At 37.7% G+C, this 27,947-nt stretch overlaps 1 protein-coding gene across 25 annotated transcripts in view; it reads right to left on the reverse strand.

The window, feature by feature from the left end:
- Window positions 1–645: 645 nt before the first annotated feature.
- Window positions 646–27,947, reverse strand: part of MEF2C (myocyte enhancer factor 2C) — a 159,833-nt gene continuing 132,531 nt past the window's right edge. For 10 of the 25 annotated variants that reach the window (XM_036409195.2, XM_036409193.2, XM_045571706.1 and 7 more), the window contains 5 exons: window positions 14,340–14,512; window positions 12,799–12,822; window positions 11,767–11,896; window positions 10,881–11,016; window positions 646–5,413 (listed from right to left, as the gene is read on the reverse strand). In XM_036409195.2, coding sequence (XP_036265088.1) covers window positions 5,092–5,413; window positions 10,881–11,016; window positions 11,767–11,896; window positions 12,799–12,822; window positions 14,340–14,512 — 785 coding nt within the window. In that variant the 3' untranslated portion in view covers window positions 646–5,091. The remainder of the gene's footprint in view (window positions 5,414–10,880; window positions 11,017–11,766; window positions 11,897–12,798; window positions 12,823–14,339; window positions 14,513–27,947) is intronic. The other 15 variants (XM_045571708.1, XM_045571710.1, XM_036409215.2 and 12 more) reach the window with 4 other exon arrangements.

A 27,947-nucleotide genomic window follows, 5' to 3' on the forward strand; every position in this document is an offset into this window, starting at 1 on the left:
TTATACACATTTTGATTTATAAAAAATTTAACTTATCGAATTGTAGTTTCTTTCATTTCTGGAAAATTCTGTGTATTTAAGCAAGTTATCAAAGACTTCCCTGGAAGTGCAGTTTTGTTTCCAATAAGATTCTGTTATTTATTTAGTTTTGTTAATCCTCACCCAAGGATATTTCTCCCATTGATTTTTAAAGATAGTAGAGGGGAGAGGGAGAGACAGAGTTGACAGAGACACATTGATTAGCTGCCTATACACACACCCTGACCAGGACCAGGGACTGAGCTTGCAAATGAAGTATATGTCCTTGACTAGAATCAAACCCAGGACTCTTTGGTCCCAAGGCCTTCTCTATCCACTGACCCAAACCGGCTAGGGCAGAAATGCTTTGATAAGGAAGTTGAAGTCAATTAGAACCTTGAACTTCCCACACTGGCTAGATACACATGATCAGCCCAGGAACACTGACCCAATTCATACCCACCCTTCCTCCTAAACCCAGATATCCCTCTTTTTGAGTATTTTGAACCAAAAACTGAGAAAGCTCATGTGCCCTTGTGGGAGAAGCTACTTTGAAAAACATACGACGAAGCAGAATACATTAAAAAGGCAAAACATCAATTAAAAAAATGCACCACAGACACTGCATCACTAAGAAAGCCAGTAACTTTACTGAATTGTCTGCAAAATACAAATTATACCTTATTTCCAGCAGGAGAAACTTTGGAAAATTCCCCACTTTTCCACTACAGACAGCTGAATGAAGTCCCTTGAGATACAGAGATGGGGTTTAACTTAGTTATAACATCTTGTCATCTAGTGGCGACAAAGTCCAGCTTATGCCGCTGTGAACCTCTACTTGAGTATCTGTTGCAAAATGCTTGTATACCCTCATTTACAAGCGATTCGAACGACTGTTTAATGGAAACAAGTCCCCAGGAAAAAGAAGGAAAGGGATACAGCAAACCATCGGAAGCAATCCAAGTCCCACCGTGCGGCGCCCCCAGCCCACACTGCTCTGAGAGAACACGGGTGCTGAATTCAGACCACAACAGAACCCCACGCTTAGCTGACCTCTCTACATTACACTGAGGTATGAATCAATTTGAGGTACGGACAGGGAAGGCAAATGCAATACCAGATTGTGAAAAATAACCCAAACGGACAAATTGAATGGAGAAGATATGTGGCTTGGATTGCTCCACATCTTTGGTTAAAATATATTTAAGAAAAGCCTTTACGTTACATCTGCAGTCTGAAGCATTCTAACAGACACCAGTATCCCATCAATCTTTCAAAAGATCTGCAGTGGCAAGAAATTCACGCTGTATAAGTGACGCCAGACAGCAGATGGCACCCACGGGAACAGATGAAGTATGCCACGCTTAAGCAAGAGCCTTTATTGAGAGTTCAAATGGCTATTGCTTCTTGAAAAAAAAAAGTTTTTTTTGTTTTTTTTTTTAAGAAAGAAATACAAGCATTACTCTCTGGAAAAACAAACAGAAGAATAAAGGGAGCAAAAAAAAAAAGCTATTTCTAAGTTAAAAGATGGGTGTGTAAGAAAAACAAATACATAACGTTGTGAGAGGGCAGCTATTTTCTTTAAAAAAAAATGTATTTGAATTGTTTGAAAGTCCTCACCTTAGTTAACCTGAAAGTGAGCTGAAGATGACAGGCATTTTCATATTCATCATTACAAAATACTAAGTTCCACCTTAGGGAAAAAAATAAGCCATTTTACTAAAAAAAAGCACAATTTTAAAAAAGGTCAAAATGAACAGCCTTCCACGCACCAATGCATACAATATACAGGTTGTGCAGCTTGCATATATGGCATCAGTGTTACCAGTATGTAAGCTTCATGTTACCCAACAATCTTTCAAACCAGGGTTAGGCATAACATGCTTGGAGCTGTGTGAGATGTCACTTGTGGTTCTTGGATTTGCAATGAAGAACATAGCCTAAATGTCCTCTACGATGACTACGGGAACATCACTCCCTTAGGGCTCTGCCCTACACTTCTGAATACAAAGGGTTTACTGTGATAAAAAATCCAAACCATACTAGCTTTGCAAATACAATCAAAGGTAAATTACAGATAAGGTATAAGGGTAAAGAGAGACAGTGATCGTTTACAGAGAGTGACTCATCACAATCAACATTGTGCTTCTTCTCATTAAATCATCTTTAAAAAAATCCTCAGATTATCCCTTCAGGAGCTTGCCACCACTTTCTGCGAATTCAGCAGTGGGGACAAGCGATGACTGGCATCCATTTTCAAGTGATTCTGTTCTTTTCATGTTCTTATAAAACTATCGCCAGAATTGCTACAAATAGCCAAGGCTTCTGCTGGCACTTTAACTTACTTTATTTTCAGCATTAGAAATGCACTGTTTCTTTGTTGCTGAGGCAAAGTGCAGGTAAAAAGTTAATATGGCTATTTTTTCATATTTTCACATAATGACCCTTTCCCACCCACGGATACATTTTTTTTTTACTGATATTGATCAAGTGTTTTGAAATGACAAAGAACATTTGTGATATGTTTGCATATTTTATACACATCAAGTCATAAAGATGTGTTTGTAAGGATGGGATCAAATCTATGGTGAGAAAAATGACTTCTTAGTTTTCTTATCCCTATGTGTGAATGCGTGTATGTCTATTTTCAGCAATGGTTTTCTGTATTTCCTTTGCATAAATGTTTTTTCTTTCATGTTCCATGGATACCTTGAGTAGTGGGATATATGAAATGATTAATAGTTATTTTTGCTTGTTTTTAGTATATAAAACATTAGTACAAGGCAGGTTAGCATCCTCTATGGATACCACCAAAGGTGCATTGTGGTCTAATTGTAGATTTCAGATTAAGTTAAGAAAAATATAGCCTCGTTAGTAAGGTCTCTTGGCGTTTGCCACCCAGCGGCAGCCTTTTTTCAATGAGAAACACCTAGCAACTTTATAAGTAAAAGAGAAAAATAAAAAAATGGGTAAGAAATGTCCTACACACGATGTAGCAGTGTCGATCTTATTGTCTGCATCTTCTTTGCTGTGTATGTCCCTGGGGATGATTGGAGATGGATCGACAGACCTCCACATTCCAAGAGAAGAAAAATCATTCCTAGACTGAAATCTTTTTTAAACAATAGATATCAACATTATTTTTTTTAATGGCACTCACTTTTTAAAGGGTCTGAAAATGAAGCCCTTATAGACAAATATTAGACAAGAGTCATTATTTCTTGAAAATTAAAAAAAGGGACATAGAGAGGTTCTTTAATGGGATTTCTTGACATGGCTATTAAATCTCTTTATTGAAGAAAAAAAATAGATGACATACATGCTTTATGCAGAAGTTGACATTTGGGGGGTCCTGACACACTGGGATTGTTCAACAGTCCTACATTGCAGACAAGATTGTTAAGGGTCAGTTAAGATAATTAAAAATGGATGGTGAAGCAACTATCTCTTTATCTGTTTCCTTCTTGTCTAGCACCCAATCTTTCACATTTTTCTTCTGTGGGAATTTATAACTTATACATCGAGCAAACTTCATATCACTTGTTTCTAGGGCCTTATTTGCAGGACACGGGCCCCAGCACAGCTTCTCTATTCTGGGCATATTTCTAAAAGCATAACAAATTCTGGCCTGAAAACCAACCAGATAATTTAGGATATGGGCAAGTTAGGGTGTGCACTTACTGAATTCCAAGATGCATGGTGAAATGGTGAGATCAGAAAGGGGCCCTGCGTTTGATGAAAATTCAAAAATAAAAAGCATAAAATAAGCTAATTAGTATATATATACAATGGATGTCAGTTGACCCAATAGATTGCTAATTGTATTAAAGACAATTTAGGGTGTTGCCATGTGATATGTTCTGATCCCACAGGTTATCCTTTTGACAGCTGACCTTGAACTTATAAAATGTATGCAGAGTAAAAGAAAACAGAAAGAAAATAGTTACTCAAATGTGCAACCGCACAAATATCCCCCCTCCCACTGTTAAGATAACAAAACTTCTGCTATTACCATAATATTATATATATTAGAAAGCTATACACAAGCATGTTAATTTCACAGATTTTTAAAAGATTCTTAATATTTTATATAATTAGAAATACACATTTCAAAAACAAAACTTCTACAAAGAGAAAACAGTTATCTTGGTTAGCAAAGCATGGAGTTCCTCATGGCTTAGGGTAGTGCTTTCTATACAAAAAGTCCTTTTTGTTTTTTTTTTTAGCAGGACTGTTTAAAATATCAGCGAAGCTATCAAGGGGGGAAAAAAACACATTTTGGCTTAAGTAAACTACAAAAAGCCACAAATGCTTTGCAAACTCTGTCTTACCTTTTATATGAAAATAAGCAAAATGTAATGTACATATTTTTTATACTTTTATTTAATAAGAGATGCAGACCCAGATTCCTTTATTTTACTTAAATACGTTAGCCCTCAAACTCCACTTTTTTTTTAAATAGGTATGGTCCTCTTTGAATGGTCATCGATCCTTTTGATTGAGTGCCATACGTCAATGATATGCCTGCAGGTTTGTGAGCGTCCTCAGGGTGGCAGGCGACCTGGCGTGTTCCTAACGCTTACCAATGGCCACCCTTTGCCGGGTCTGTCCACAACATCTATACATTTTTTTCTCTCTATATGTTGCATAACAGCTGCTCTCTCTTTCAGTAAAGATCTGCCGCTTTTGGCAAATGTTTCCTTTTTTTGTCTATTTACATGTAAATAACGTTGAACCTGCAACATGACACTATCTATGGTAACATACATTTTGCAAAGGAGCACAACAGTGAAAAGAAGTTAGCCTTAAAATCTATTTTGTACAAGTGTTCTGTTGTACAACTCAAGTGCTAAGCTTATCTCAGCAATTTCTGTTTATCTTTATAACTGTGTCACTGAGGCAATTTAAAAGTACTTTTACAAAACAGAGTACCTGACTTTTTTTTGTTTGTTTTTTGTTCCACACACAGCACATATAATGCATATCGACCCCCCTCTCCCCATTAAGGTATAGCACACACACACACTGCAAGAAAAAAAAAACAAAAACACAAACTAGTAAGTAATAATCTGATCATGTTGCCCATCCTTCAGAGAGTCGCATGCGCTTGACGGAGGGGCTTTCCCTTTCGTCCGGCGAAGGTCTGGTGAGTCCAATGGGGGAGTGGAATTCGTTCCGGTGATCCTCTCGGTCGCTCCCGTCGTAGGAACTGCTACAGCTGCTCAAGCTGTCAACAGGAGACCTCCCCGCCTCGTGGCGCGTGTGTGGTGGGTATCTCGAAGGGGTGGTGGTACGGTCTCTAGGAGGAGAAACAGGTTCTGACTTGATGTTGAGGCTTTGAGTAGAAGGCAGGGAGAGATTTGAACTCTGAGATAAATGAGTGCTAGTGCAAGCTCTGTAGGAGGAAAGGAAACCCAGTTACAGATGGAGGAGGCCTGGAGCCCCCAGGAACTCACAAGTACATCAAACATCAGCTTAAGACTCTCGCATTAGACACCAGAGCATGCCCGGAGCGGGAGGCGGTGCTCAGAGGCACGGGAGAGGGCAGCGCCTTCTCCGTTTGCCCCCCCCCCCCCGCCCCCTCCTGGGGGATGACAGGGTGTAGCTGGCCCTGGCTCACGGAGGACACCGCTGGTCTGACAAGCTCCCTCACCCTGGCCCTGCGGGGCTGAAAAGGGGTAACCAGACACGCTGGAAGGAGAGCATTCTCAATGTGGTGGGATTTCCCCCTAGACTAGCTCCGAAATGGAATCTAAGGTTTTAAGACGCATGGTTTAGCTTTGGAGTTATACGTCCTTGATCTACTAATGCCAGTGTTTGAAAATTAGTGTAAAGAGCTTATTTTGGATATGAATGGTTCCCTCAATTTAGTAAGCACTTACACAGTAAGCTGCACAGGCTTCAGAGAAAGGGAAAAGAGTTCGGATTTCAGGGGAGTAGCATCCTTAAGAGGCTACCCACGACCATGTCTAGGGAATAGCCTGGAAAGGCGAAAGGATGGAGGGAGGAGGCTGGCAATTATCTGCAGAAATTTTAAAAACACTTAGATTTCCTACTTCACTAAAACAGGTATAATTTTACTTTCTTCACATATTCTCAGCTACACGGGATAAAAATGCTGTTTGCTTTGCACAATGACCTCAACTTTCCTAATATTAGTCTCACCCTGCTAGGGAACCTAGGGTACCACTCCTCTCATTTGTAATTGCCATTAATTGGTGAATCCGGATTTGCCTAAGAAAAGGTTATTGTCAGGAAGGATCTAGTGTAATTTTATTGTGTTTATACAACCCCTAGCCCTTATTTGTTCCAGGAGAGTATTACTTGCCCTTATGACAAAATGTGGGGGAACTTAGGGACTTGAAACTCTGGAGGGAGAAGCAGGAAGCTCTAAGTGTAGATTGGCAACCACAGTGACTTTCATCAGGATAAACCGCAGTACTGCTGATGTCCATGCTATGAGGCTTGCACTGTTCTCATGTTCTGATTGCCCTGACATCCACAGCTAGAGTCAATATTACTAGTCCACAGTGTCAAGAGAATACGGAAACCTCTTTTTCTGAGGAAGAGTTACAGCAAAGAATAATCCATACGGACACACTCATTTGAAACAAAGGAAAGCAAAGCTGCCAACTCATATATGTGATTATCGTACTTTTTAAATGGAGAGAACTGGATGGTGTTAAAAATGTAATTATGAGCAGTGAGAATATATATATATATATATATATATATATATATATATATATATCAGAGGAAAAAGTGGAATAACTGGGGCTGGCTTTTGGAAAGATGCAATCAAAGCTCAAGATGTATAGAGATACAAAATTAGTCAGAGATGAGTTTATCTTTGAGTGATGTTTTATACAAAAGCACCACCTACTGGCAAAGAATTACTTTCCTTCCCTTATTAAAAGATGAGCTAATGTTGAGAATAACATAAAGGAGAATTATTTGTTTCCCTAATAAGCCCTTCCTTCTCTGGCTTTTATGATCTCTTTATTAAAACTTTTTATTTATTGATTTTAGAGAGAGGGAGAGGGGGAGGAAAGGGGAGATAGATAGATATAGACAGAGAGAGAGAGAGAGGGGGAGGGAGAGAGATGTTGTTGTTGTTCCATTTATTTACACATTCATTGGTTGATTCTTGTATGTGTCCTGACCAGGGATCAAACCTGAAGCTGGTCAGGGCCTTTTATAATTTTATAGAATCAAAGCAGTTTTAGCATTTATATCAAGAATATGTAATTTTTGATCACTCATTTTTTTTAGTCTCTATACTAATTTTCTAAGAGTTTTAATTAAGTAATGTTTTAGTCAATAAGATATTAAAATGGAGGTTGGGCTGTGTTTCAAAAGGATCCATAATGGTGGGCTATCTTATCTTGGTTCAGTGTCACTTAATCCTTCATTTTGATGTCAGAGGAAATCATCGTTTGATTTCTGGAAGAAAGAATTTTCCTGGCTCTAGATAAAAAAATATAATTTCACTAAAATTTAATGAAATGCCTCTTACAATGACTCACACAGCTGTATAAGAATGAATGCGAATTAGGAGTCTGAAAATATGTGGCATATCCATAAATACTTTTGTCTGCCTTTTGACGTTTAAATTGTGTCTTCACAGGCTGGGAGCATGGAAAATTCGAAAAATAATATCTGATGATTTGGACTAGTAAAGCAGTTAATATGAATAAGTTAAGCAAAAAGTGATACAATCAAAATGTTGTTTCTTTAACACAACTTTTGAAAGCTGCATTATCGCCCGGTGTCAACTAACTTGTACACATTTTGCTGTATTTCTTCCCCCAAAAAGACAAAACACTTACTGCTTATCCCTTCCTATAAACAAACAGGCCTAAGTTCCTTTTTTGGTGGCATTTCATTTTACACTGAAAGCATGTATGAAGCATTTTGAGTAGTTCCAGGGGCACTAAATGCACAGTCATAACATGGCAGTGATATCTGAGAATCAGCTTCTTTGCACTGTGGTAGAGGATTCAAAACAGAATGAAATGTAATTGACTGGCCACTGTTATCGAGGAAGTGCTTTCTTGGAAAGGAAAAGGAACCTTAAAGATCACTTAGCTGTATGGGGGGTGGGGAGGGGGAGGGTTCAGATGTTGGTTTACTTGTCCTTGAGAACAAAACTTTTGTGGACACAGACAGATAGATCCTTTGAACTACCCCGTATGTATGGGTGAGGACGAGGTGGGTGGGGAAGACAGAAGCCCCACTGCCCATACATATCAAGTGCTGCTGCTAGGTTTCATCCTCTACAAATGCCTTCCAACTGGGAAGACGCTTACCCTTCCCCATCATTGTTCAGAAATGAAAGATGATTGGATGGTTTTATTCAAATTTCTTACTGTGTTCTCCTGGAAATTAGACCAGCAGACTATATTTTATTGACCTTTTTAAAATTCGTCTTTATTCAAAGTTATCTCTTCTCAATATGTCTTGCACACCCACCTCCACAAAGATGATCTATAGAAATGCTTCCAGAAAACAGGCTGCCCTGGTTTCAGGTGGAGAGAGAAAAAGCCCTAAAAATTCCAGGGTCTTTTCCTCACATCTCACTATGCAAACAACTCTCACTAGCCTTTGATGGCAAGTTCCTCCTGCCAGTGATCTCTACTCCCCACATACAACAATTTATGCCATTCATCTAACGTGCTTAGATTAAACCAGGCACTAGACAATGTTAAAAGTATAGTTTTGAAGAGTTAAAGATATTTCCATGAACAAAGTACTTTTTAATTTTGAGAGAAAACTGTGGTGCCTATCTTTGTCAGGCTGAAATATATTTTACTCTGCTATATCTAACCAAAAGAATGTGACCCCATCACATAGGCATATGAAACTATTTCAGCCAGGAAAAAAAAATCAAATTTTAAAAATTAATTTATACTTTGAGAAATAAAGGCAGCTCATATAGTTCATTTTGCATAAATATTACAACCTGGGGGAAGGTCAAAAAAGAGTGTCACACTTAATCGTGTGAGCATGAGCTAGTCCATTTGAAGGACCCTACTCTTGAAAAGTTTCTCTGCATGTGTGTGTGTGTGTGTGTGTTTTAGAGAGACTGAAAGAGAGAGATACCCAAGGGGTGTAAGAAGACAGGAAAAGAAGAAAGAGTAAGTAGGTAAGTGGGCCAAAATTAGAAGGACTGGAAGTGTATCCTGTCTGAGGGATAAAGGAAGTGATTAAGTGCAATAAAAACTCATAGACCAAATTCAGACTCAATTATGCACCATGAGAATTGGTGCTGAAAGAAATCAGAACTAAACAAAATGCTTCATGATTGGCTGTTGTAATTCACTTCCTCTCTAGTCCCGTCCCCCCTCCCCTTCTCATCTACTGAAACCTCTATCAAGAGCAACAGAGAATTAGATTCTTCCCATGAAATAGAAGATAATTTTAAAACTGTAATTAAAATACATAAATATGTGTTTTATATGTAAAGTGCAAATTGTCAGATATTACCATATTCAGAGAAAATTATATAGCTTTTGACATTGATAATTCCTAAGGAAATCTAGTCCTCTAATGGATGAATTTTGTGAAAAATGAGAAGTAAACAGTGACCTTTATTTTTGCTAAGAAGCATGTACATGGATTCATAGTTGAGTCACAGTACTGTTATGCCACGTGTATGTATTTTAAGATTGCCTGGATGGTATGATGTACCTAGTGATAATTACCTGAAAAAGTTTTTGCAATAACTTAGCTAGTTAATTTTTCAAGAAAGCAGAGTGACACTGTCATGTGAATGAATTTTATTATTTATATGAAAGTTTAGCTTTGCTACAATAATGACTATTGAGTAGAAAGCACATAAGCAAATGGTGAATGGGTGAAAACCCCACTCCAAAAACACGAATCTATGTGGCATCAATTTTAGTGAAAGCTGCTGGGGCAGGGAAGGGGTAAGAGAGACAAAGTTGTGGTATCAATCAGTGATTTTTATTCTACTCAGTATCTTATGCTCATTATCTCCTTAGAAACAGAAATGTAGAACTAGTTAACCACTCTAACCAAATGCTCAGCAGAAAAGTTAAGGTGAGGTAGGCATATAGAATGTTTCCAAAATATAAATGCTTGTTTTCTTTAAATATATTATGTCATCCCACTTTTCTTTTGAAGATTAATTTCAGTTTTGGAGTTATTAATTTTTGATTCAGGTTTTAAATTTTAAAATAAAAACTTTTTTATATGTAGTGTAATTGTGAAGTCGAGGCTTTTTAAAGGTTTGGACAATTCCATAGTTTAATGACGGGAATCATTTCTATGGTAAAGACATATCTCAAAACTACCACAAGGGGGCAGAAATATACATCTTCTGACCAGAAAACAATAAAAATGACTCTTATACTCAAAATTTAGATAATTAGTATATCTATGGATATTTACATATATATTTATATGTATATGAGCACATTACTATTCAATAGAAGAGTTGATCTTAAGAGTATTACTGGAACATTAGTACTGACTAAGGTTTCTCAAGTATCTCAAAAAACTCCAAGAACTTATAACTGTAAATGTTGTCTTATGTCCCACATGAGCTAGGTGAAAGCTTAACTAAGTAAAAATGTATTGTTGGGAGAAATAGAAATAAATATAGGCTGAACCAATAGGGAAATAATTTAGGTCCTTATCCCAGAGCTCCCCCTCCTTTGAAAGAATAAGACAATATTTAAGCTACTTGAAAGGTATTGATCTGATAATTACTTCCAGATTTTGATAGAGTAGAATTTTACATCCTCTCATGGGACATTAGAGCACATTATTTAGAGATTGCTACTTGTCGTTTAAAAACGCATCCACAAGGGCATTACAAAAGAAATGGCGTTGCTTACCCCAGCTGGCTGAGGGCGGACGGCGGCATGTTGTGCAGGTGTTGCTGTTGCCAGCCAGTGACTGAGCCCAGGTGAAGAGCACTGGCGGTGTTGAAGCCAGACAGAGAGGACAGGTCTGCGCTGCTCAGAGAGTACTCTGGATCAGACACACACAACAAGGCAAGGTGTTAGTCCAGAGACCGTCGCACGGTGAAGAGAATAAACGTCTTCAATTTAAAAAGTATTCCCTTAGGATTGTTTAATGACTGTTATAAATTATTTTACTTTAGGGGTGAGGGGGAGAAGGAGAAAAACATAGGGACAATTTTAATTTAAAAGAGATATGCTATAAAGACTTGTATGCATGCATATAGGCATAACCAATGGATGCAAAATGCTGGTGGGTGAGGGCATGTATGGGAGTGGGTTGGAGGGGCAATAGTAAAATATGTACACGTATAATACCTGAATAAAAAAATAAAAATAAATAAAAAATAAGAGATATACTATATACCAGAAAATAAGCATTCAATGAAAGCTTCAAAGTAATACAACTTGCAATTCTAGTTTATTAGAACTACAATGTGCTATTTCAGCATATACATATTTGATGATTTAGACACATTTTAAAAACAATCATGAGAAAGTGAGCTATTACTTCGAAGAACAGCTCATTTTCCTTGAAACTGTTCTACTATAGTGACATCAGTTTGGGTTAGTGACCCTTTCAGTCATTTAAAAAAATGTTCACGTTGTCTTAATAAGTCAGAGGTAGTGGTTTTAGTGCTCTGAACACCACAGGTAATAAATAAAGCCTCCTAATGAACTAAAAGGTAGTATCTTTTTCATCTTGCTTTTTAATAAAAAAGCATTTAATATACTATTTGAATGTGGCAAAGCTACTCACCGGTACCATATGTTGTTGAAATGGCTGATGGATATCCTCCCATCCCTTGTCCTGGTAAAGTAGGAGTTGCTACGGAAACCACTGGGGTAGCCAATGACTGAGCAGACTGGGAGTTATTTATCCTTTGATTCTTTTAAAGTAAATAAAAAGACATTACTGGTGGAATTTTTAAAAAAGTAACAAATATTAGATTTCAGTATTGGTTTTGCAAATAAAGATAGAATTTGGTACAAATCTCATGAAATTAATCATTTAACATGTGTCTCTATGAACTCTGCCAACCCTATCATTTACAATCCTTCAAGAGACCAGTTGTTGCCATAGAAACCCATTACATCAGTATCTCCTAGGCAACTGAACTAGTAACAAGTAGCATAGCTTTATTATGGGTAAAAACAGACTATGTTGAAAGCTGGTGAAATATGTATACTGTACTTCCATTGTTTCACTTTTATTCAAATGCAAATTAAAAAAAAGTTAAAATCAACCAAAGTGGTTTTATCTTTAGTTCTATAGACAGTCGAGCAGACCGGTAGAGTTTCATGCTATATTCTGACCAGAAGGTGGTGCTCTGACCACTTTTTTCAGATTCTTCTAAACTTCCCTCAAACTAGATGGCAAAGCAGCCTACATGCATATTTAACTCCTTGCTGCAAGGAGATTAAAGATTCACATACATTTAAACATCATGAGACTTCAATTTCTTAGATTAAGAAGTATCTTTGTGGTTTAAAATAACTAATGTCTGTGTTTGTGCGTGTGTGCGTGTTAGAATTTTGCTATAAATGAAGCCCTAAAATAAACTGAAAACGTGGCCTTCACTTGCAGAAGTTGAGACAGAAGAATAACTTGACGTCCCTTTCCCCTGTGAGTGATACTTGAGATGAACAGTATCTAAATATAATCGCTGTGCACACACTATGGTAACTTAGACAATTTCCCCATTTTACAGAGCTACCACTCCATCTAAGAATCATCGCCTTGGATTTCTCCTTGCCCGTGCCATGTAAGGGAAGCCCTCTCACCACTTACCAAAAGCAGGTCGACATCCTCAGACTGAGAGCATGGGGAAGGAGTTTTATAAATTAGTGTCTGCCAATATTTATAACTGGGCAAAATCTTTTTCATACTGGGAAAAGCATCTTCTGATAGACCCAACAGTTTGGAGAGTTCTAAAACCCAGACCCTAAAGATAACGCCTCACAAAGACATTCTTTGTTTCCCTTTAATGAGCTGTTTGTCTCAAACGCGAAGACAATCTGTCCAGTTTTCAGCATAGGTCAATGTCTCCACCTTCATTATTTCACTATCAAATTTTGAAAATTAAAAAAAATAAAAAGGATTGTCCTTTGAAACCCCGCTTGGTAGAGGAGGAGGACCGCATGTGGCTGCCAGGGAGAGGCCTGCCCGACCTCTCACAGGGTCCTGGGAAAGCATCAGGTTTATGGGACTTGGACTCAATCTGCCCACGGAGACAGCCGGCCGTGCAGGCCCACACTGCTTGGCTGTGGCCCTGTGGAAGATTTTATTTATTAGACCCAGTCTTTTCCTAAGGGAACGTTGCATATTATGTGATTTTTTTTGGTTGATATTCAAAATTAATCTGCACTGTGCCATAATAAACTAATCAGCTTGCAGGACTGTTCTACCCTGAAGCTTGCCACAGAGCGCAGAAAGAAAAAAAAATGTGTTTGCAGAATGATCTAAAATTGTCTACTGAATCTTGTTCTCACTTTTAAGCAAAGCTCATTTGGGAACACTGATGTAAGTTTATTTGTTGCTGAATTTGGTCCCGCCATATTATCTTCATCTTAGCTTAGCCCTGCAGACCCAGGAAAGAGAAAAACGGCAGAGTCTGGGATATTATTTACATTTCCTGTTTCTCATTCACTTCTTTATTCTTACAAGTGCCACAACTTTAAAAAAAAATTTTATCTTGTGAAATATAACCTTGTTCAGAATGCTGAGGATTTTAAAACAATTTTCTTTTGAGGGGTAACTCTTTGCATGAAGCAGAGGTATGGGAAGATGAATGGAGGCAGTGCATAGGCATATGAAACACTGAGCATTATCGCTGCAATATACCCAGGAGGAGAATTGCCATTTAACAGGAGAAAGTTCATTTAGAAATTATAAAAAAAGGTTTTTCATTGCCATTACCTTGAGGACAAAAATAGTTCAACATTATAAAAATCTGTTATGAAATGCCTCATTCTGTGAGTTTGATTCTACCATTGGTCAAACCATATGTCCCAAAAGCAGAATAGGCAATTATTATTATTTTCTTCTAATTATAAACTGAAGGCTTTAAAAGGCAGTGTTTTCTTTGTCCCAGAACACCACTCCTATAGTGAAGTTCACTAGGATGTTGGTTCTTTTTCTTTATGTGGAAAAGGGAATGAGAACCAGTTACCAGAAATAATAGCTAAATACAAAAAAGGACTCCAGCAATAGCACTAATGTATTCATTTTATGAAAGCACTTAAGTAATTCATAAAGTTAGACAAATGCAAAAATAGCAACACATAGGCAAAACATTATTGATATTTATTTAAAATATAGTTTTTCATTACCACGGATGGCATCGTATTCTTGCTGCCTGGTGGAATAAGAACTCGGAGATCTGGTTTACGGTTATTCATCCCTAAATTCATGGGGGGAGGAGACTTGGCTTGCATATTCTTGTTCAAGTTCCCAGGTGAGACCAGCAGACCTGGTGAGTTTCGGGGGTTGCCATACCCATTCCCTGTTAACACAAAACAAGGAAACTACTCAGGGAGAAATATAGAGAATATATTAGGCGAGATTAAGAATAAAAGGTTAAAGACTAAGACATACAGTCACATACACTGGAAATTTAGAATTGGATGACTGACTTAACCTCCATATGGAGAGTAACCCAATCAGTTATTTACTATTCCTTTGAAGGAAGAGTATAAACTTTTAATGAGAAGAGAGCTAATATACATAAAGCTGAGAAATCAATATATTCGTGTGCTTTTTTTTTCTAGTAAAAAAAAAATCTGGAATAAAGTCAGACAGTCATGCAAGGTCTAAGAAGAGCCCAGAATTGGTCCTGAACTTTAATTGACTGGCTGGGCAGAGGTCTGGCTGGAGTGACTCACTCTTTCAGTTCAATGGTTTGGGTTTTATTTTGTGTGTCTGTGTGTCCTTAAACGAAGAAAGGGCATACAGCAAGACTGTAATTTCTAGGACATGCCAGAGGCGCCGCCTCTCACACAGCTTGCTGTTCAGTTCCCCTTTTCTTTGAATAATTTTTCTCTTTGGTTTTCTTCTGTCTCTTCTGCAGTGTACGACCCTGGAGGCTGTCTCTCCTGCTCACATAGAATTTCCAAAACCAGGACTCTTCTCGGGAACTAAAATGAAGGGACGATGTCTCCACTAAAACACTGATTCACCAAAGCATAGGGACAGCCATCTAATGCAAACACCAAAAGGTCTGATGGTTAACCTCTACTAATAGAACATGGATATCTTCAGGAATCCATTTCTCATAATTCAAATATCGGGCCTGTGACAGGAAGAGCTGGGGAGGGAGTCGGTACCACCTGAGCAGAGGCAGAAAGTCATCTGCTGGCTTCCTCCACCACCTCTGGTCAGAGAAGAACAGAATCAATGAACTGATGAACAATCCTTTCTGGAAACTAGACTCTTGTTTGCTGCAGCTCTCTAAAGGAGACAGTCAACCTCTTTGCTATTGTCACCATTGTCATTCCAGCAAAACACAAATATCTATGACCCCAGGGCAAATGCTAGACACTGTGTCTACCCAGTGGGGAAGCAATGACCAGGCCCCAGTTCTCAAAGGCCCTGCTGTTTCTCTGTGTTAATTTAGCACATGCACGTGCAGAACTTATAAACAGCCTGGGGCGAGGTGCCCGCAGAGCAATCCAGGTTAAGTGTTACTGAGGGAAGAGATTAACCAATAAAGTTTCATGTAAGAGGCAGGAATTGATGTGGGTCTTGAGTAAAGAGACGAGATAGTAAAATACACTGGGCTTGTGATTGGGCCCTGGGCAAGGGCCACGGTGGGACTTTCCAGAGAAGCCAGGGTCACACCTGGTTAGAAGGGAAACCATGAAAGAAGAGGAATGTTGGGGTCTCTGGCGGGACTTGAAGGTTGGACTGTGGAGACCTTAAATCCCAAGCTAACAGGTCTTGGGTTTAGATGGTGGAAATGCAGATCTATGAAGGTTGTGGAGCAGAGGGAACTCAGACCTCTCAGTGGACAGAAAGATGTCCTGGTATTGGGATAGCCTGTGATCAGGAAGGCCTGGAAATGTGGACCTGTCTGGAAACTACTGTGATAGTCTGAGCTGGAGGTGACCAAGAACTGGGAAGGCAAAGCACAGGTACATTTCAGAAGACATTTATGGGAACGTATTGTGAATTAGATTCTATTGGAGGCACACTGCGTAGAGCACAATTGTTCTTCATATCCATTCAGTTACCTGTCTCATTTTATGCATGAACAAACAGGCTGAATATATAACAAATAGCTACAAGATTAAATCTGTCAATTGGATTACGCATAAAATCCTCCCTGAAGAAAAAGAAAACCCAAAACAAACAAAATACCCTTTAAACTTGCTCTGAGTTACACAGTAGTTGTTTAAAAAATATTGGTTGAATTTGAATGTAAATCACTCTTCTATAATAAACTTCAAGAAATTTAGCTAAATTTCCTAAAGCCTGCTAAATATGTCCCAAGCCAAAATTTTCTTTTACAGTGAATTTGGACAGCTTTCCATGGCAAAACTTGTTATATGAAACAAATACATTTACCTTTCATCACCAGGAGAATTACAAAAAGTCTGTTCGTGGAGAAATGCTTGATGAAATGGAATGCTCAGAGGAATTTTATAGTTAACGTGTTTTACTGAATCGTTATTGGGAACATGTTAGGACTTTCATTTTAATTAATAGATTCTATTGGGTAAAAAGAGAATGAGAAAACCAAGACAAAATCTACACTGCTTTCCTGTCAGCTGAAGTCCACACTGAGATACCAAATATATACGCCACTTATCTATTAAGTCTATGTGAGACCTGGTTTAAACAAACAATCAAATGGAAAATTAGCTGGGTAATTTCAAAAGAAGGGGGGTGGGGGGAGTCGGTTAAGCAGTGCAGTGAAGCTTGACTAGATCAGAAGAAACTAAAACCCCGTCTTGGTAGGCAGCGATACTGGTTTGCATGGAGGAGTTATTTTGCTAAAAGGAAGTAAAACCACTTCATGAAATGTGTTGTCCTGTGATATGATGAGCACTGGGCCAGTGTTTGAAAATGGAAATGCTTCACGGAGCCTCTGAGAAAAGGTTGTGTGTTTTTTTTTTTTTTTTTTAAACAAACATTTTCTACAGTAAACGCTGAGAAATTCCAACAAAGCCTACATCTTTTTGCTCACATTTTAAACAAAATGTGGGCCAGCAGTAGGGAAAAAAACAACACCTTAACTAAACATACATTTTAGTTTTTTTAATCCAATAAATGCCTCAGATCTTAAAAAAAAAATGTGAAAAGCGTTCTATTTTCCTCTTAGAATATTTCCTGTTATTTAGAAATTATGCCATTTCAGAAGATTACTCTTATTTTAATTCGCATATTGAATGTAAAATATTTTGAACCGCGATGACACTTCTTAAATTCATATTTTTAGAGCATAAAGTTATTTTTAAGAACAAATAAATTTGGCTTTTGCCTGGCGAATTTCTACTCTTTTTAGCATATTGTGCCAGCCAGCATTTTGGAGCCGTATAATAACCATTTCTGTTTCCAGCCACCAAGTTGTTATTCTGGCATAATATAGATTCAGGAATGCAAGACTGTGGATCCTAAACCAGTGATATAGAAACCTATCATTTCAAAATCAGTGATGAATACATGCGTGCGGTTTGCTGCTAAGAGGAGCCTGCATTTAAACCAGCTCGGAAACCGCGGCCTCCTCCTCACTCAGAGGGCTGTGGTCCGAGTTGAGGCTGCTGTCCTACCATGAGGTACGTTCACTAAAGAGAATGGGCTAGTTCAAAGTTAGGGGTCAGGGAGGTGGGGAGCACCACCTCCCAATAACCTCCTAATATGCAGATGCAACCTTCCTTCATGCTACGTTTTAAAATGACCCTCTGCCTGAACAATTACCAATTTAGACGTGACTGTAGGCAGATGTCACATTCCCTGAGCCACTTAAAAGCACAAAAATTATAAAGCATGAGTGACTGGATTTCCTGATTATAGATTATAAGAAAATGAAGAACAGACCAACATTGGAGTAAGTTTGTTTTATAGTTCATTTGATTAAAAATATTGTTCCACATAACATAAAACAATTTAAGCATTCACAATGTAATTTGCATGAAGGATAAAAGAACCTATCTCGATTGCTTACAAGTTTCTAAACACTCACATTAAAACTAGCATAAATATACAGAACTTGAAATGTGGTGTTAGGAGAAAAACATTTTTTTCTCTCTCTCTGGTTAACTTGAAAACACTTGCTGCCTTTTTTTTATTTAATTTTTTTTTTTATTGACTCCTATTTTAAGAAGTTGTAAATTCAAAGAACATATTCCTGGCATAAGCTGTCCTGAGGAGGACATTCTGCTTGTCTCACAGAGCTCAATTGAGCATGTAGCTCTCTTTGAGCCCAAAGTTCTGAAATTTTCTCTTATTTGGATATGTAGACATTATGAGTCTTTTTACTTTTTTTTCTTTTTCTTTTTCTTTTCTGGAACTTTTAGTTACAAATACAAGCTTATAAAATAAATCCACACAAAACAGAAACTAGTCCTTATGGATCCTCTCTAATATTTTTCATTGGCACAATCATCTTTTCAGTCTCCCAAACTGTCATTTTGACTATTCCTTCTTCCTCTTCCAACCCATCAGATACCAAATCTTGTTAGTTTTCCTTCAAAAATGCCTCTCTCCTGGTTTAGGGTCTTAACGCCATTTGACTAGGTCTTTCAATAACCCCATGTAAGCTTATGTGCATATGTGTGACGATATTAAATCTAATGCCAGCTCACCCAGAGAAGGCTTTGTCAAGTACTGCTTCCACCACGTTCCTTGTTCAGATCACACGTAACACTGCTGGACCGTGCCCTGGGCCTGACCCACTCTATCTATCTAACCTAATTTCCGGTGACCACGGCCAGGCACAAGGCCTCTGAAAATGCCTCAGTGTTTGTTCCTGCAGTCTCATAACCTGTGTGTGCTCTTCTGTTTGATGCAAATTCAGTTTTTTAAAGGATCAACTGATGTCCCACCTCTTTCATGATGCCTTTCAGACAATTTCAGTCCACCTTGGACTCTCTCCCTTCCAAAACCCCGCTGCAGAGGCAGCAATACCATGCAGAATATTAGCTCTTTAAGTGTTTCAAGTGCTCACAAATGATACACAGCATGTGCTGAAAAGTTAGGAATTATCCAGAAATGGCACAAAAAGTTAAGTTACTGAAGGACTGTGAGAAGGCAACGGAAAATGTAGAGTAACTTGCTGATTTCAAACTCGGAGAGACTCTTCTCTTTATGCTACTTGAGCAAATTTTCTTCTTTAGATGATAACATACCAGTGACCAAGTATACCAATGAGACAAACTACTTAGCCACCATATAATATGAAAAAGTCGGGACATCATCAGGTTCCCCCCCACCCCTCCCTTCCTGGCCAGACTTAGCTAACAGGAGCCTCTCAAATCATAGACTTTCTACTACATTTTATACTATGGAAAATGAGCAGCCAAACTTCATTTGTGCGTGATGAGTGACATCCTTACCTCTGAATGTGAGGAAAATAACAATCCTGACAGTGGACAGGATAGATTAAAGGGGGACAGGGTGCCGCAGGGAAACCGGTTAGGACGCACCTGCTATGGAACACAGGCGGAATGAGGTCTGACTGAGGCAGCAGAGATGGGAAGATTTACCAGGCAGAGGGGAGTCAAGAACAACAACAACAAAAAAGATAAAGTAGATAAATCCAAGTTCTAATCATGAGGTCTCCATCAGAGCTCCTTTAACCACACTGAGCCTTACTTTTCTCAATGCTAAGTGATTTCATTAGTGAGAGAGAAGCATAAAAGTAATCCGAATTAAAGACTCCCACACACTCGCCTGAGGCAGCCATCACCAACCTGACTGTGCAATATGAATAACAGCAAACTCTTCATATAGTGTTATCTAGCAATCCTAGTAACAACATAAAACATACACATTAATTACCCAGGATAGCACCAGGCACCTAGTAACTGCTGTATGCGTGTTTGCTAGTATATGTGGATACAAAACACCTTTAAATCCTCACAACAACAATCCTATGAAGTACTCATAGATTCCTTGGATTACATAATAAGAAAAATAAGGAACAGAGAGGTCCAGTAACTTGCCCAATGCCAAGCAGCTACCAAACTGTGGGACTATGATTTGAACCCAGCAGTGTGTTCCGAGTACACACCTTGAGAATCAGTCACGCTCTGACATTCTAAAAACCCGCCTGTATCAAATCTCATTCTAAAATTCAGGAATACAAAGAGACAGGGGGAACAGATAAAGTGTGAGACCCAGGGACATTGTGACTCAAAGGTTCTCCTGAGCCAGAGGTGATGTGGAAGCTCGAGAGAGACCTTACACGGTCAACTTGGCCATCATAACCAACTGTTCTGGTTCGGAAGATGCTGGACTTACACGGGCTGGGCAGAGTAAGTTTAGAGCTGCTCGTATGAAAAAAAGACCTGCAGGGTATGATCATTACAATAGATTTATTATCTCAAAAGAATGTCACAATGGCACAGAAAACCTACTTTTGCCCACCCCTATGTAAAGAGGCACAGGATGGTGATGTTATTTCTGCTCTCCCTCTGAATAAATAAATATTTACAAACAGGAAATATTGGGTTTAGTTACACAAAATGTCAAAAGCAGCTGTTGAACTTTCGATGTGCTATTCAAGTGGATAATGAAATATGCTTTTAAAAGTAAATTTTATAATATCATAGTCAATCATCTCTCCTGTATTATAGGGTAAAGATGTTTACCTACCTATTGCCAATTTAAGATATAAGCCTCACTCAAACCACTTAAAATGATACTGAAATGCCCAGTATTTGACAGTATCCACTATTAGTTGTTATCTAGAAAACAATTTCTAATTATATATAGGGGTATAAAATTTAAATTGTTCAGGAATTTGTTAATGGTATCTCAGTTTTTAGAATGTGAAGCAAACTGTCACAGGAAAACTGGTCAGATTAAACTGAACATATAGTTGAACCTCTAATGTATTGATTTTCTGCTTGTATTTCATCAAAATGTTTTACCAAACTAAATGTTTTGCTTTTTTTCCCATTAGAACAATTTTGAAAACATTTACACAGTATACTGTCTTGTTAAACCTGAGATGCCACATACCTAGTAATGCTCACCACCACCAATTAATTTTACATTTGACTTTTTAAAGGTTTTAAGGTAAGTTACTTCCTATTATCAGGACAGACAATAGAGTGGTGACGGTCTGGGTGGGGAGTGGGGGTGGGCTAGAAGAGGTTAGTGGGGGAAAAGGAGGGCATATGTAATATTTTCAACAATAAAGATTAAAAAAATCAACACAAAAATTCTTTTATACCTCAAATAAACGTACATACTTTCACAGAAAATTCTTTTAAATTATATAGTAGACTTGTTCATACAACCCACTACTCTACTGGAAGTGACACAACAGTTTTAGTGGAAAAATATTATAAACGTCTAAGTTTCAGTCATACCTATACTTTGCCCTGAATGTGTGAAACCCTGTGAAAGGAGCCAGGCCCTGGCTGGTGGCTCAGTGGGTTGGAGCATCACCCTGTACACAAACACATGTACAAAGGGCACAGACCTTGGTTTCAAGTTTTGTGGGTTTTTTTAAAAAAATATATTTTATTGATTTTTTTACAGAGAGGAAGGGAGAGAGATAGAGAGCTAGAAACGTCGATGAGAGAGAAACATTGACCAGCTCCCTCTTGCACACCCCCTACTGGGGATGTGTTTGCAACCAATGTACATGCCCTTGACCGGAATCGAACCTGGGACCTTTCAGTCTGCAGACCTACGCTCTACCACTGAGCCAAACCGGTTTCGGCTAGCTTTCAAGTTTGATCCCCAGTTAGGGCTCAAACTAACAAAAATAAAAATCAATAAACATATCTTTGGGTGAGGATTCAGGAGGGAAAAGAGCACTAGGAAATAAGTTATTCAGCTGTTGTGAAGCAGAGTTTATTGCTTAATTTTTACTTATTTTTTGTTTTAGAGACAAGGAGACCCTTTTCATGGGATAGCTCTGAGGGAGACGGCAGCCACAAAACATCTGGAGGTCAGAAATCCGGGAACGATGAAAATTTCAATGTGCCTCCTGCAGAACGGGGGTTTGCAGAGCAGATCTCTGATTCTCATCCTGGCAAAGACTGCTGATTGCAGATTCCTAAACATAAAATTGCTCCACTCTATCTGGGGGTTTCTTAGGGAAATAATATAATAATGCATAATGTTAGACTATGAAGAGACTCCTGTGAAACCTCAGAGCCTTTGTGGTGTATTCTCAGAAAAATACCCCAAGAATACACCAAAGCCAAGACTATTTTTGGCTGTAACAGTTAGAGGGCAGCAGACATTCTACACAGAAACTTATCTCTTCTGCTTGACCATGTCACCCTGAAGCCGAACCAGACCTTCATGGATCCCATATCTACCCCGCTTGTCCTTGGTTTGCTTTTGCTTAGTACCGTTTGTGAAATTAAGTCTCTCTGCCAACTAGATACTGAAATTCAAATATTCAGCACATACAATAAGCTCTGGATTGGGAGGCAGAAGTAGAGAGTTTTTACTTATTTCTGAGCTGTTCTCCAAAGATCAAGAGCCCACATTATAAAGTAGGTTTCTGCTGCAAGCCATTTGCTCATTCATGCGTTCTAACTGTCATACAGGTTAAGCAGAATCACCCAGACTTTTGACAGATGAGGAAACTGAGGTTCAGGAGCTTCTGTGACTTGTCAGTAAGTAGGAGAGCTTTGGTTTGAATCCCAAACACAGACTCCTTCCACCCCCTTATGACAAAAGCCAGATGCTTCAGATTGAGAATGCATCCTGATATTTTTCCCTCTCTCTCTGAATAAAGGCTCCATTTGCAAACAAGGAAGAAAAATTGACAATCAGATGTTTCCGGTGCAAAGGGGGCACTCAAAATATCGTTCTGCTTCTTTGATACTGATTTTCTGCAGGGATAGCTTTTAATTGTACCATAAAAAATGATATTGAGCCTCACTATCTTCAGAAAATTCCACTTAACGATGAATGATAGATTGATGACTCACTTAATTGTTCACTTCTTGTGATTTTTGGGGCTGTCTCTTTGCTAAGAATGAGGGGGTGTCTCCATTATTGACACAATCGCTCATTCTTCCAGCCATTTTCATAAACAAAAATATTGAGACAGTATAAATTAGAGAGAACGTGACAGAAGAGAATGAATAATTACTTGTGGTTTGAACAGTTACTCTGCTGCGAACTCATCAGAAGATCATAACGTGCAAAGTGAAATGTGTTGCCTGGCACGGCGTGGTGCTCCCACTCTGCCTCGGCTTTATTAACCTTCATCCTTCACCCCCACCCTTGAGGGCAGGGGCCTAGCAGCCATCGCTGTGAAACTGCTAGCGCCCTGCACAACAAGTAAATGTTACTGGAACTGCATTCCACTAAGCTTTATTTATTTATTTTTGCTTAGGAAACATAAATATAAACAACTGTAATGCTAACAGTAGCTAACATATTAACACGCACTTGCTCTGGGGCAGACACTGCTAGGTGCCATGCACTGGTTACCTCATTTAAGTTTCACAAAAATCCTGCAAAATGGGAATTCACAGCCTTCCTGAGGGCAATACTGTCATCCCTAAAATAACCCAGATATCACATATTTTCCTTGATTATCTTATTATTCTCGATAGCTGCTTCTGGAATATTTTCCCACATTACTGCTTGAGCAAAATTCTTAGCCCATGATTTCACAGTTTTCTTTGAGTTGCTTAATATGGAACTAAAGGTTCCCTTTTTCACGATTGTGATGTAAATGAATGTATTTTAATATGTAAATTGAACATAGATTTGGATTTGCTATTATTACCATGATAAACTTTATTAATATAGCAGAGCTCCCCTTGTCCACACACTATAAATAGAACATAATCAGTCCTTTACTGTTAGTGCAGGTTGTAAGTGGAGTCTAAGGTAAACAAAATTGTTAAAGGAGGTTAAAACAAGTTAATATTAAGTTTGGTTAAAATAATTAAAATGGAGCAATAATAACCAACCAGAAGACTAGGTGTTTCCCCTCACCCCCTTAATAAATCTACCTAGTGACACAACTGTAGTTTAAAAATTGAAATTGTTTATCCAAGGTTTTGGTACAATACTTTTCTTTAGTTTACTTTAAACTAAATATATTTGATTTTATCTTTCAAATATAAGATTGTATCATGTCTATAAGGCTTTGAATTGAAATTCAAATGAAACGTTCTATGTAAGTCTAACTGTAAAATTTAAGTGACTGGCAAAGTTTTATTTAAAAACAGCAAATTATACTCTTGGCTGACAGCCTTGAAGTCCTGAAAAGTCCCTGGTAGGTAAAAATTGATTTCCAAAAGAGGGGTTTTTTAACCACATCTCTCCTTCAGCATCTGCTGTCTGTTGATGCACAATTTCAAATCACTGATGATTCTGAGAAGAGTTTTTCTTTCTATATTATCTCCAAATAAAGCCTTAAGGTGATCTTAAAAACAGGAAAGAGAGAAACCAATAGCGTACAAAAAACAAGACTAAGAGAAAAAAGAAAATTTGAGTAAAAACTAATAATTTAGGAGAAAATATTACCTGCCTAAATTGATACTAAAAATCATCAAAAATTTATTTTCAGCCATATCCCTAAGTGAAAGCAATGAAATACGAGTGAAGAGATCAATTTTCACATTGCTTTACTGAATGCAACAGAACGATAGGGGATAACAATGACAATTTGTGAGATCAGAAATCATGTTTTACAAAGGACTCTAAAATCTGTTAAAGCACTCTAGGAAGTTATAATTAAATAAAAAATTTTCCCCCCTATGGAAATCAAATGTCTTAATAATGAAGTCAAAACAAAATGTTTGAAAGCAGACTTTATGGTACCCTGACTTAGCCTGTAACATTTTCATTTGTCTTTTCTCTAAGCTGCCTCTCTTACTTCAACATCAGCCCCTAGAGAATGGTGTGAAAGTACTCTTTATTTGTAATTTTTTAGGTTTTGAATATGGAAGGTGGACACATTTTCTTGGCAGTGGCTCATGCTGTAGAATATGATCATCCAACCATAAGACTAAATTTTTTTTTCTTTCGCCCTTAATATATCTAGATAACCTTGGTTTGTGTTAAAAATATCTTTGTTACTTAATTTCAGATACTAAAAGTAATGCCATTGAATCTTTATTTGTGTTTTGGGTGAACTCCCAAGGTAAAACTGCAAATGAACTCTGATTTTTTTTTTCAGAACAAATCAAACTAATAGAATACTTTCAAATACAATGCAACTATTAATTTAGATTTCTTTCACATGCTGCTTAATATTTCAAAAAGTAATATAAAATATATTTCCATCATAACAAAAGTAGTTTTTTATTTGAGAGCAATTAAATGATATCCCTCTCCCTTTTTTGAATATTGTAACCTGAATTTGTGTTTTGTTAGGCAACAAAAATGTAAACTTGTTAAAGCAAATCCTTCTAGACTAAATTTTTAACCACTTCACTGATATTTTAAATTACTGAGTAAGAATTTCAGAGAAGTCTTTTGGCTAATAAGAGAGTCAGCCGAGAAATTTTTGGTAAGTATTCTCAAAAACAAAAACTTAAAAAAGAATTGTACTGGTAAAGAATAATAGACATTGTATGACCTTTTTGCCTCCTCACTTAAGTTCCATTTTATAACACAATAAACATTTCTTTTTCAATGCTAAATGAATTTCAAAAGAAGTCATGTAATTAAAGTTTTATTATATAATCATAACACATTGTTTATAATTGGACACTATAGATATTTGTGTATTATTCTCAATGTGAGTACTAAATGCAAAGGTTCTAAATCTAAGGTCTTGCTAGATAGAGTGTTTTCAGAGTCTGGAAGCCAGGTCTCCTTATTCACTGCCACCAAGTCTCCATGTAGTCAGTGATATAAATTAAGCATTCTGGAAGTGACAATGCTTGACAACCAAATGCATAAAATAGTAAACAATTGACAATCAAAATAACAGCTGTTAGTTTCTTTTTATATAAAATTATATCTAATTTACAATAAATGCCAATTAAAATTATTAACCAATATACATAAATCTCTTTTGCTTTATTGTCGAATAGCTATGTAGATTGTAAAATTCTCTTAAAACTTCAGCAATTCCTGAAGGTTTTCTCTCTCTCTCTCCAGTCTCAATCACAATCAGTAAATCCTTGAGTATACTTGTACTTTCTACTCATAAAAAGAAACCATGTTTTCAAAGTCAAAACAAAGGGTATTAATAGGACAGTGAATAATCCAACACAAGACATTTCTGTTCTAATAGTTATTTGTATTAAATCTAATGATGATGAAAACTCAACTGAGCTTGATCTTACAATCATCAATAACCACTGAGATTAGCATGCTAAAAGCTTTAATGTGCAGAGATATGACAAAATGTAATTTTAAAAGCAGTGACTTTTCATTTTGGTTGTTGAGAGAAAAGGAGTAAGTAGTGGATGAATAACTGTCAACTGAAACCTAGAAATGTCACTATTACTAATGTATTATAATGACTTGCTGTATATTTCTCTTATAGCTAGAGTACAACCCCATCCTGTTCCTTCTTTATTTCCACTTGTCTTTATCTTTGAAACTGCTTCAAGTGATAAGAGGTTCATTATTTTAAGAGGTGATTTACGATGGTTTGAGATACCAACTCACATTTCATTTACTGCTATATATTAGCTCTATGGGTTTTCTATTAAGTATGTTAGAGAAGTTCGTAAATTTTTATTGGCCAATGGTGCTCAGCCATTTAATCAAGTAATTAATTCATTATTCAGTGTATACAGTATCAGAAGAATACATTACTTATTGAATTACAAATAGAGGGCATATCTTTTTTATTTAAAGTTACATAATTTCTTTGAAATATTATTTTTGTTTTTTATGGCAACACTATTAAAAATGTATGTCTATAAGATCAAAATTTCCTTTATTCAGCTAACAAACGTTTACTGAGTATCTGCCACGTGCTATCTTTTATGCTTCAAGCTGGGATTACAAACTGAATAAGAGACAATTTGCCGTGAGGGTTGAGTATGCAGGAGAGAGAAATATGCCCAGACTGCAATTACAATGCAATGAGATAAGTAGTGTAGGTACAGACTGCCATGGGAGAATAGAGGAGAGGTGCATAATTCCTTCAGGGAGAGACAGAAAAGGGTTTCCTAAATGGCTGAACTGAATTCTGAGGAATGCTCAGGAGCCTGAAGCAGGAGTGCTAGGAATGCATACGTGAAGGCAAGCAGCTTCAGCACAATCTGGAAAGTGGAAACAACGTAGCTGGCTAGGAGCCTGGACTCTGAAGACAGACTGCCTGGGCTCCACCTTGGCCAATTAGTTAACCTCTCTGTGCCTCAGCCCCACCGTCTTATAGAAGGGCATCACGAGAATATCTATTTTAAAGGACTGTGATGAGAATAAATGAGTTTCTTTTTGTAAAGCACCCAGGAAGAGCAATTTAAATGTTTGCTATCATACACTTGCAATGCAGGGTTCTTGATGGCAGAAGGTAAGGAGTAAAACTGGAAAGCACCTTGGGCCAGAGATAAGAGGTTCTTGGTTAATTCTGAAAAAGCTGGGAAGCCATTGCCGGATCTTAGGCCTATGAATGATGACCTACAATTAGTTTAAAGCTTCGAGAAAGACTAATCAGTTATGATGAGAATTGTGTGGGATGCAAAGCAAAGCAGGGAGATGAATTAGGGGGCCTGGTTGTTGATATAAACCTGATCCAGGGGTGTGGGGTAACAATGAAGTGAAAGGTGCAGATGGAGGAAATGCCTTGGTGGCAGAGACTGTAAGACTGAGCGCCTTGCTGG

The sequence above is a fragment of the Pipistrellus kuhlii genome, unplaced genomic scaffold (assembly GCF_014108245.1).
Source record: "Pipistrellus kuhlii isolate mPipKuh1 unplaced genomic scaffold, mPipKuh1.p scaffold_m20_p_4, whole genome shotgun sequence".
In the NCBI taxonomy this organism is placed as follows: domain Eukaryota; kingdom Metazoa; phylum Chordata; class Mammalia; order Chiroptera; family Vespertilionidae; genus Pipistrellus; species Pipistrellus kuhlii.